Consider the following 12,198-nt stretch of genomic DNA (forward strand, 5'->3'; position numbering starts at 1 on the left):
CAGATTCTGACTCCGCATAGGAACAAGTGGAAATTTGCTCAACATATGGTAATTCATCCTCTTTAGAGTTATAGGAGTTGGTGTAATCCTTTGGGGAAATGCCCCCCCCCAGGAAAATGACCCTGTCCAGGGTTCTGGTAATACTGTGCACCTGGAACTCACAATTTCTATGAGGCCCTCAGCCAATCTGATTAGATACTACTGGTAGGCTGGGTGAGGCTGGGGAAGAGAAGGCCTAGGCTGTGGTAAGCTGGATGCAACCTTTTTAATCCAGGCCTTTGGCTTGGGTCTGGGTGTGGCATCAGAAGTACTGGGGCCAGGCTGGGTGTGGCAGCCATGGCCTGCACTTGGACTACTGACTCCTCTCTAACCCAGGGAACTCTGCGCTCCCATTCTGAAGACCTAGTGTGCGAACTGGAAGCACAGTCTTATAAAAAAGGCCACAGACACAATTGATACCCCAAGTCTTTGACCTGGGCAGACATGGACAGAGCTGCTGTCATATCAGACTCCAAAAAGGTTCTTATATAGATGCCTCAAGCCATGCTCTTGATTGCTGTTGGGGACCGTGAAAGTTTTGCCTCTCCTTCAAAAGTCATGAGTCTGGGTGGACTGGTGGATGGCAAATGACTGTCTACCTTAACATACTATGGTCGCTTCTCTCTTAGTCTACATGAAGGGCCAGACTCAGTGAAACCAGTGGATGTCATACTGCACCAATGTCCCTTTTCTATGTATAAGTACTCAGCCCTGTACTTAATAGTGCAACTATTAAAATGAGCACAGAGGGAACAATCTAGCACATTGTGCTCCGGACCAAAGTAATAAAAGACAGATTATGGAAGTCTTGATGTGAAATTTGCTTTCCACACTCAAGTATTTCTCCTACAGAACATTTAATTTTAGCAATACAATGAAAAGAGGTAAATGGGTCCCAATGTAACACTTAGCTTTGGTAGCTCTCTGGCACGGACCAACTGATGCACTCTACAATCTGGATGCTTTGTGCTCTGATGGCAGGAAAGAACTGAAAACACTGTTATATCCAGACATCCACTGGGAAAGAAGTCAGATGAGATCCTTAAGGGGTGACCAAAGCAAGATATCCCTGGTTGTTATTACTGCAAAATGATGAACATCTGCAAGTCTTGCTGAAATGAGCATCTTATTGCAACTTTCATCGGAGATGATCACCTTGGTAGTAGCTACTGAATAATTTGTTCCTGCAGGTTCATGACTACCTGTAGTGCACATGTAAAGCACCAATGGTAAAGGTTATATGCAGGGAAGGATCAAGGGCAGCTTAATGCCACTAATAAAAATCCTTCTGGTTTACATCACAGCTAGATTTCTGTCACTTGACATTTGTGACCCATATCTGAATAAAAAATTGTATAACAAATTACTGCACTATCTCATAAACATACATCAAGGATTCCTGTCAAACAGGTGTATTCTGAAGAAGACAACACAAAACAACTGGATTATATAAATTGTTTTTTTTATTATTTGTGTTTTCTTGTCTTTTGTTTACAATATAGAAGTAGCTGTAATCTCTTGTATATGTTTAGTAAATATAAATCTCTCATTTCTACTCTTAGGAGTAAACTGAATGAGTAAATGATTTCCCTCTCCAAATACTGTCATATATTTATTTTATTTTTTTCATAATTCTATTCTGTAGTTTAGTGGAAATGAAAAGAGCCTGAAACAGCTGTGCAGTATGATACAAGTAATGTATAACTGATAAGCCTTTTAGAAAAACGGAAACAAAATATTGAACATGTAAATTGCACCTTTACATTTTTTACAAGCAAAGTAGCTTCAAATCATATCATATCACACACAATCTACAACTGTAATCCATATTTCACAAACACTTTCTCACAAAACATATAAATACATAGCATAAAGGTGCAATTCAGATAAAACAAAGTATATATACATATTAACAGTTAAAGTTCTAATCAAATAAATGGTATTGCAATCTGTCACGCTCCAGAACACCGAAGTAAAAAAAAAAAAAAAAAAAAAAAAAGATTGAAATATAGTAATTTACATTTATACACTTATTTGACACTCTGCAGTGTGAAAGGAGGCAAGTACCCAAATTATCTACATATATAAAAGACACTTTGTTACACTTCTGAGGACTTATGTCAGAAAATAGACACTAAAATCATTCTGGGTTTAAGTGTGTCAGAATGCATGTCCTTTCAGTAGGCATGTACAGTTAGATTTACATACAAGTAAATCTGTTGCTACCACATATAAAAATATCCTAGAGCTACAAAATGCTCAAAAGTGGATTACTTTGCAAATTATATGTCATGATGATCCAAGTTACAAGTCTTCTATTTGCTAACTCTGCATTTCTTGCCTGTTAGCAAAGATGGGCCAAACTATAGTTTATTCCAAGACAGCACATACACATTTTGTTCTACTACTGTTTGTGGTAAGATACAGAAAATGAGTAAAGAAGGCCAGCTATCATTATCCAACTATTAGAGGCAAATGCGTGAACATGAGGTTTCATCTGAAAACATAAAACCCACTTTCCAAGGACATTCTTTGACCACCTTACCCAAAAATACATTAATTCTGTTAAAGCACTAAATTATACTTAAATAAGGCTAAAATATAGTTATCATAAAAGTAATGCTGAATGTGTGCTCTAACAGAAATAATTTCAGTTGTGCATACACAAGCATAAATCATCTGAATTGATTCATAATCCCTCTCTGCACTGGCCTGTACAACAAATGACAGTTTCAGTACACAGTTCCAACTATAGCAGCTTTCAAAACAGAAGACTCACAAATGCATCTCTGCTCGTAATGTTTGCAGTTACAAAAAGTAAAATTTTTAGGTGCATATAGTCAAATGGTATTGACGTGTGCTCCACAGTCCATTGAGAAATGCATCAGAATGAGTTTGAAGCAAGGCCGTTCACATTCAGTCATACGCACTGACACTCTAGACTCCACAACAACTTTCAGAATCAGAATTTTCTAGAACTACAAAATGAAATCAATACATACAGGAGCATGTTAAATAATGTTTTTACATAAGAATGTTGGATCCAAAATTCAGCCTTAAAGCCCTTTATAAGTGCACAGGATTTATAAAAGTTAAGATTCAAGTAAAACTGAAGTGGAAAGTTCTGAAGTTCTTTAGCGCATTCGCCATTAGAAGATAGAAATTTCTGCTATGCCCAGATGTCATATTGAGGGGTATCTGACTATTCCCATTTAAACTGGCTTAAAATTTAAAACACAGATATGAGCAGTGACATTTTCAAACTTTAGCCATATCTGGACTTTGTAAACCTGGGGAATGCTAACTTTCTGAGCCTGAAATATGGAAGGAGGTTTATCATAATATCCACCACAGAGCCCCTTGCATTTGCTTTAGATCATCTGGCCTTATCTGAAGCACAGTAGACCTCTCTCAGGTCACAGCAAGATTTAGTTACATTTCACTTACTAAGAAATTTGGCTTTATAGTGCATCAGACATGCTCTGCCTGTTTTGTTTCCCAGAATTTCCATTACATTCCTAATTCAATAATTTACATTAATAAGGTTATGGACGTACTTAACATTTACAGAATATATTCTGGAAATTCTAATACCTCAAAACTTGACAAAAATTAATTAAAGATCCCAAACGTATTTTAGGACTGCCTATAGAAAGCATTCTGTAGTAATGTTTTATATTAAAAGTGCAAGAAGAAAGCCTGAATAACAAACAATTTCCTCTGGGTTAAAACATAAAATTAAATACTGCCCCATTGAACAAAACTGATTACATTAGTTGACTACTGTAGTTAAGTCAGACTGACAACTTTTTATTTTAAATTACTTCAGAAACAGGGCCCCCTCTTCCCCTGTCTCGAGACACAATACGATTCAGTTACTTACATTTCTCCAATTATGACTTCATAGTAATCCTGTGTTTATGCTACAGCCTAGAAATCCAGAATTATTATGATAAAAAAGTAATCACAGCAAGCAAAACCTAATGGACACTTTTCATGTCAGCAGGACTGTTACTGGGGGATACAGGTAATGCATCCAGAGGACATATGAAGTGTCAACTAACACAGTGTTCAAAATGTACTTTTTAGCATGACACTACGAGCAAAAAACAGTAAGTACTTTATTACAGCTTAGTACTATACCTTTTTCACTGTTTATGTTTTTTAAATGAAAAAAGTACAGGACTATCAGACAGAGAAAATAACAACCAAGCACACAAAGAAACAAAAACATACAAACATTAAAAGAGTAGTAAGGACATGACAGAACTGGTGCCTCCCAGACTAGGAAGTAGAAGAAACTTAAATGTCGGCTAAAATTATATCAACTGTACATAATAAAAGCTTTCATTCTGAAGACCGCCTAAAGACAATGCCTAGCTCCAGTTCATTCCAAACTGTCCCCACTGGACAGGCTCAAACCTTAGCAGCTCTGCCACACTGTGCAGCTGTCAGAATGTAACTTCATCCAAAAATGTTCAGTTACTTAAGACTGTCCATGGATTAGCAAGTCATTGAACAAGGGTCATTTCTGGCTTTCCCTGCTGATTTAATAACACTCATGAGGCACCGACCAAACTCTTCCAGAATCATTCGCTCTGCAGTTGCCTTAGATTCGTTCATCTTCTCTGCTTCTTCTGCCTGAGCCAGGAGGCATACACATGTTGCTTCAGCAACCTCCTTGGTTACAAATGTAAACGGTAACCTAAAATAATAACATACAATTATAATCTGTATGCACAATAACATTTTAACAAAACTGAAAAAACAGAATGACTAGTTCACAGGGTTAGTGGAGGTGTTTGAACTGTACCCAGTTTTTCTTCTCTGCTTATTCACCTTCCTACCTCCCATCTTATGACAGAATTTCTGCTACATCAGGCATTGGTTTTGGGTCTATATTATAATCTTGAAGGTTTAAAACTTCAAATCACTAATGATCGAACTTTAGTGATCAAAGTCTTAAATCATCGAAACTAAAAAAAAATATTAAAAAAAAAAAAAAAAAAACTAAATAGTGTGTAGGTGGGGGAAAGCCCCCCCCTGCGCCCCCACACCCCCCTACTTAAATATACCTACTCCGAGAATGCACTACATTGAAGTAAACGGAAATCTCCCCCTACAGAGATTTTCCGTTTAAACGTTCGATGTAGTGCGCTTTTGGTATTCTCGTGTCAACAATATCGTATTCGATATCGTCACACTTCGAGATTTTAATATAGATCCGTTTTCTGCACTTAAACTACTTAACCATTATTTAATGCTACCAGATTTTTGTAATGCTGAATTAGTACTACAGGCTGGTATTTTAACATGTGCTTGAACAGTTAAATGCCAACACCACAGAGTTGTCAAGTTAATTGCATCAGTATGCACTTTTCTTTTCCTTTAATCCAACCTGGACAGTATTGCGTTCAAAGAAATATGGAGAGTATTACATGCAAAATAAAAAAAATACAATTTAAGTATTACTGCTTTTCTTACTTTAAGTACATGCTGCAGTTTCTCCATGTACCATTTTGCCATTTGTGAAATGTTATTTTCTGCTAGTAACTGTCACAGCACCTTTTATATCATGTATATATTTAAAAAAAAGAGTAACAAGGACAAAAGGAATAACTAAGAAAGTACAGTTGTGTACAATTACCATAAATATAGATGTTCAAGTGTATTCACTGTTGCAGTCATCACATTTGGGTTATCTGCCTGCAGGCAGCCCTCAGTGGGCCTAAATACCAAGACTCTGGTATTCAGACCGGCTGAGGGCTACCTGCAGGCAGATAACCCAAATGTGATGACTGCAACAGTGAAACACGAAGAACATCAGCTGTTCAGGACAGTAATCTTTCATCTCAACAAGATTTCTTGCCTAAAAGTCAAACAGTTAAGCTGTCAATAGATAATCAGTAACTGTTTTAGTCCAGATTGGACAACGCCGTGGTGCAGCATTAGTGTTGTTGCCTTACAGCAAGAGGTTCTCCGGTTCGATTCTCAGCTGATGTGTCTTCTCTGTGCAGAGTCTGTATGTCCTCCCTGGGTTTGTGCGGGTTTCCTCTGGGTGCTCTGGTTTCCTCCCATGTTACAAACATACATCTGGAATGTTTCTCCCACGGCCTCCGCTGAAAATTGGCTTCATTTCAAGTTGGACTTTCCCAGAAACAAATGTTAAATAAAAAATATAAAATTATTTTAGTTTCCTGCTTCAAGTCTACCTTTTGAAGAAAATGTTTCACCTAAAATCCAAGATAACTATAAGCACTAAATCTAACATTCCATTCAATTTCCTTTGACACTATTTTATTTTAAAAATTACTTCCCTGTATGTTTCTCTACAACTTCCAAAACTGAATGTCTAGACACCTGTCCACTGGCTGCCAAACTGATTATTCTGGGCATTAGTTAGTGTAGTATGTTTGTATCCATCATGCATTTTATGCCTCTGTTTTTAAAGATTCTGGTCCTCTAGTAAAAGTATGAGAAAAACAGGAACTCCCCAAAGGAGCACACATTTTTAAAGACATAGTATAATTCTGGTATCCATGGCTTTCACAACTTGAGGGGAATAATACATTTTAACCACATAGGTGTTTATTTGATTCACACACCCATCTCATCCAATCACACAAACCATTTAACATAATTTGTATACTAATTCAAGACATCTTATTTAAACAAATGAATTAAATAACTCAGGATTAACTCTTTTTTTACATCCACAACTTGACCATTAAATTTACCAATCGCCACACAATTTCAGCTTAAAACTAGATTAAGAGACTAGCTGTCTACACATGAAAGCACCCCTACAAATATACTACACATGGAAACTACATTTGATTAATGGAAGACAAAAAGAATGACACAAGGAACAGACAATGGAAGAACTATTTAGCCTTCAACTGCTTTCTGAAAAAGGCCATTGTTTTACAGAATAGTTCCTACTGTACCTGAAAAATGGGGTGAATAGCAGATGAACTCAATGGATTTTACGTTCTTAACTTTTAAGTTTGTTGTGCACAGAGCCAAGCAAATTCTTATCCAAGGGGCATCCAACAACTGCCCCTGATCCTCAGGCAGGAGTTTTACACCCAACCAAATCTGCCTATATCTAACCATTCCTGTTGCTGTTCCTCGGCTGTAGGCATCACATCATATCTACAAACATGCACACCTACTTTAAATAAGTGTTGGTGTTAATCAGCAGAGTCGGTCTCTCATGGCCCCACATTTGGTATTCCAGCCACAATGTTCTCCATCTGTTTGAGTATCTTCCTGGTTCTTAATAATGTGTTTCTGGCCACTAATTGTCATAAACACTAATGTAGAACAGTAGCAAGTCTTCCCCCAAAGTGGTTTGTACTCTGCTCTCTGTCAATTTGGAATGTGTTGAGTCTTAGAACCAGTTTAGAACCACTTGCAACATCCAGAGAAAGTGAAAGCACGGCAACAGAGTTTTTATATTGGTACTTACAGGTGACCTGCACTTAGCAGAACTTGTCAGGTTTCTTAGGGGGCTGGGATTTGGGTTTTAGGGATGCTTCCTCAAAATATTTAAAAGACTACTACAGGCCTTGTTTTGTCTATGCCTGTTAAGTTCATAATCTCTTCTTGTCTTCCAAAATCTCCACTACATTCCATTTTTAGCCTTTCTCTGAGGGAAAAGTGTTTAGGTAGTTAAATGGACATGGTTTCTTCATTGCCAGTATCTCAGATTATGGCCTAGATTCGTAAGAAATACCATTCCTCCCTTACACAATTCTGATTCTAAGGAATCTAGGAGACAGAATTTCCTCCTCCTTTTTGTACAGGAAGCCAATCCTGAAATGTAAGGCTTGGCTAATGGGCTAATCCTGTGCCCTGCTGCCACATACTCCTTGGCAAACATCTTGGAATCAAAGTTCAGAAGTCAATGTCAGCAGGCCCATAGATTGGGCCTAACAGGACAGAAGATGGCAGATCGTTTTCATGTTGTGTTTCTTGTACAAGCACTGTTGGAATATCCTGCTGTAAATAAATTATTGATGGCAAAATGAAATGTCCATTGGAGGCATTCAGAAACTGGGATTTCATCTAAAAGTCTTGTTAGCTTCAGCAGAGGCCTGGAAAGATGCATGAAAGGAAATCTCACTGTCTCTATTGGTCTCAAAAGCTGTCAGGACAGGTTGAGAATACAATTGCAATAGCTGTGGGACTGGAGGTTAACAGGCCAACATCTCATTGGGCCAATGTTCACAGGACTGGGACAGTTGCTATGGCATCATACTCCCTCTCCACTTGCTCTTTTATTATTAAATTGTGTACTACTCCATTTCACGACATATGCTTTACCTTCAGAGACTTCTCATGCTTTTGACCACTTGTGAAGCATTCTCCCCAAAGGAAACCGACGTTACTTACAATAAGGACCCAAGCTTCTTATACATCCAAATATTTCAAGCACTACTGCCCTTCTAGCCTGCCAATATACCAAAGCAGTTATTCCCATAATAAGTGTCCAGGCTGTTCTTAAAATATCTAAACTAGTACTTGCTTTAATGTAATTTGGTAGTTTGTTCCATGCATCTGCTGCTCTCTCAGAGAACCAGTTAGTACACTTCTCATTCCTACAGGATCTTCTACATAGTATGTCTGATGATGATTCTCTACTACGTTTTGATAACCTAAACATTCCCAGAGATGGTTGTCTCTAAATGCCCTACATACATGAATAAGGTCTCCTCTTAAATATCTATATAAAACTCTGTACAAGTTCAGATATTGTAGTGTTTCATAACAACTTACATTTAAACATCCATGACTTATTTCGCTGCACTCTTTGTAGTTTACTCAGGAGTGTTTTCTTATAGGTTTTCCATGTTGTTATCCCATACTCAAGTTTGAGTCCAATGTAACTAACAAATGACTATCATTTCTCATTTCCTAGACTTTATAAATCTTTTTATACAAACTACAGTTTTATAATGATTACTAACAAATTGGTTGATATGATTACAAAAACTTAAAGCTGGATCTACCTATATACCCAGGTCCTTAAATAACTCTACAGTTTCAATCACTGTGCTGTATTAAGTATTCACCTTTTAATTTACGGCTCGCAAATCTCGTGTGCTTAGTTTTTGATGCATTTATCAGCATATTATTCTCCTATACCCAAATGGTCATTTAAGTCAACATCTTTTGCAGGCATGCCCTATCTGTAACGCATGTAATCAGTTTATTCATTTCCAAGTCATCTGCATGCAGACTGCAGAACACCTCAAATGAAAAAGATAGATCTGAAGGATAAAGTCTAAACAAGTATAGGCCTAGGAATGAGCCTTGTATGACACTGTGACTGTAACCTCGAATTTCACCTTTTCAACTGCTGTATACTTGTCATGTCCTCTTTGTAAGTCATGCAGCTATCCATCTTACCAAGAGTACATCAATACCTGGATGTTCCAATTTATTGATCAGTGTTTTGTGTATGACCCTATCAAGTGCTGAAGTTAAATCTATACATGTTACATTACAGCAGTATTTTTCATTTACAGCTATTAGTGTTGTACAACCATCATGTTACACTGTGGTAACAGATCTATTTTCAACGATTTACTACTGAAACCTGGAAACTGCATGGGTCGACAGGTCACATTGGTTGTCCCGAAAACGGCAAAATTCTGGCCAGGTCTAAACTGAATACATAGACACCCGTAGTTCGATGTATTCGACATAGGAGGAGACATCAATCACCCATGCTATGCACCTTCACGTGCTGTGACATTCCATGGTCAATGGTACATGTGTATTTTACTATTTTGCAGAAGGCAAGCCCTCCTGCACCCCCACACCCCTTGCAACTTTTATATACCAACTCCAAGATCGCACTACAGTGATGAATTGGACTAATTCTCTGTTCCTCACTGAACTGCGATCTCAGTGTACAATGCTGAACTCAGATACGCAAACTACACTACCCATTCGTTGTAATGTAGTCAATGTATTTTGAGTCGGCATTCTCCCCATTAGAAAACTGCCTTTTGACCAGATGCTGGTCGACAGCAGAGACTTTGTCTATTTAATTGTAAACCATTTTCAAAATATGCATGCTGATATATGGTTTTAAGTCCCAATCTTTCCAGTTCTAACAAGAATTTATCCAATATAACCTTCTCCATTATTTTTCTACAACATGAAAATAAACTTATGGGTCTGTATGACTCTGGGTTTGTCCTACTCCCCTTTCCCTTCAAGACAGGTTTAACAAGTGCATGTCTCCAATTTTGAGGAATCTCACCATATTTATACGGCCTAGTATATAACAGATATAATGGTACCATAAGTTCAAGCTGAAGTGTTTCAGGTCATTATTACTAATTCTGTTTCCTCCCGGTGCTTTGTTTGGATCCAGTTGCATAGTTCTTTTTCAATATAATCTAATTTGATTTCAGCATCTGACGTTACCTGGATGTCACTAGGACAACTTGTCACCCCCCTTTGTGGAGCCAAACTGCTTTGCATAAGGTTTTGTAAACATATATATATAATTTGTTGTGCCTGAAAATAAATTTAGTAATCTCCATACAGTTTATTAATTTGTATGCGTTTACTCCTACTACATTCTCCTTTTCTTACACTATGTTTAATTTGTCTGTGTAGCTTGTTTATTTTAGTCTTCAAAGTCGTAGCTCAACCATTTTTCCATTTCTTACATTTTGTGTGTCTCACACATTAAATCAGGTAATTTGTTCTTATGGAAATAGATCCTCCTGAAACTGCCTGCCTAGATCCTGAAATTAAACTTTTTTTTTTTAATTTTTGGCATTCAAGCAATTTCTCTTTCAAAACTTTCCACTATCCTTCTGTAGTTTTTCCACTGAATACATCACTCCAATTAGTTCTACATAGTGACTGTTTTGCTTCCATATAATCTGGTATTAATCATCTGTGTACTGGTTTAGATTTCAAGTTTTGCAGAATTATATAGCAACAAATTAAACTTTATAACCCCATGATCACTGCAAATCAACAGTGGTAAAACTTGACATTTAGTAACAGTAATTTCTTTAAAGGACCACTACGGGCAAATGATGAAGAAAACATATATTTTTTAACTTGCCATGATTTACTACACCTCCCAAAGCTGCTTGCAGCAAAATAAGTACTCATTCCTAATTTTATTTTGTTTTTACTCTTGTCTGCCCATATGGGGGCAGACATCGTGATTCCTTTGGAAAGCTAAATCTGTCCCATAATGCACAGACTGAGAACAAATAGCCCTACCATTTGTTGTCAGACTAGACTTCCATTCACTTAGAATGGAACACCTGAAAAAAAAAAAACTGCCAAGTTTGAGAGTCTGCAGCTCATGTGTCATTGACTGGTATGCGCTGAGTTTTACAAATGTTGTTCCTACTGATGTACTACACATTCTTTGAAAGAAACTTGCAAAAGTGTCAACAAATTACGGAGATAAAAAAGACTCTTCACAAGGAGCAGTTTTGCAAGTTTCAGTTCCTGGCCAGATTACTCCTCCCATCTCCCCTCCTTCAGTGGGCTACAGTCTCATTTCCAGCTTTACTAGATTCAACTATTTAGTCAGCTTTGCATGACAATAGACATAAAAAAAAAAAATCACAGCCTGGTGTGCCACTAAATCTGTTCCCTTGTATGTCTCTATGCCTCTTCACTTCTGAATAGCATTACCCAGGAATAAAAAAAAAAAAAAAAGCAAACGCATCAGTCCAGAGTTTAGGCCAGTCTATCCATTTAAAATGTGCACAGTAAAATATTCAACTTATAATGCATTTTGGCTGCTGACAAGGTTATCTTTACATAGTTATTCTCTTATAGTATTAACCTGAACTTATGGTATTTACATAGTTATTCTCTTATAGTATAACCTGAACTTATGGTATTTAATGATAAATTTTACAACAGTTCTCAGTTTCTTAACAATGACCTCCCAAGCCTCTGATGTGACCTAGTACTTTTTCTTACTATTGCTTTATCTAGTTTGTCTTGGTTGTATACCTGTAGCATGTCTCTCATCCTCTCAGCAACAGACTCCTGGAGAAAACTTCCAAAGCAGATACTTGCATTGAAAGAGTAGCAGCAGCTGTAGCAGTGAAACTACACTCCAAAACAATGCACTCAAACGTAGTACTGACAAACACAGGG

General features: G+C 37.3%; 1 protein-coding gene across 9 annotated transcripts in view; it reads right to left on the reverse strand.

Moving 5' to 3' along the window:
- Positions 1-1,571: 1,571 nt before the first annotated feature.
- LIN54 (lin-54 DREAM MuvB core complex component) overlaps positions 1,572-12,198 on the reverse strand; it is a 1,508,411-nt gene continuing 1,497,784 nt past the window's right edge. For all 9 annotated transcript variants that reach the window (XM_044061349.1, XM_044061353.1, XM_044061352.1 and 6 more), the window contains one exon: positions 1,572-4,744. In XM_044061349.1, the coding sequence (XP_043917284.1) occupies positions 4,543-4,744 (202 nt within the window). In that variant the 3' untranslated portion in view covers positions 1,572-4,542. The remainder of the gene's footprint in view (positions 4,745-12,198) is intronic.

This window comes from Protopterus annectens, chromosome 2.part0 (assembly GCF_019279795.1).
Source record: "Protopterus annectens isolate FY-2018-M chromosome 2.part0, PAN1.0, whole genome shotgun sequence".
Classification (NCBI taxonomy): Eukaryota; Metazoa; Chordata; order Ceratodontiformes; family Protopteridae; genus Protopterus; species Protopterus annectens.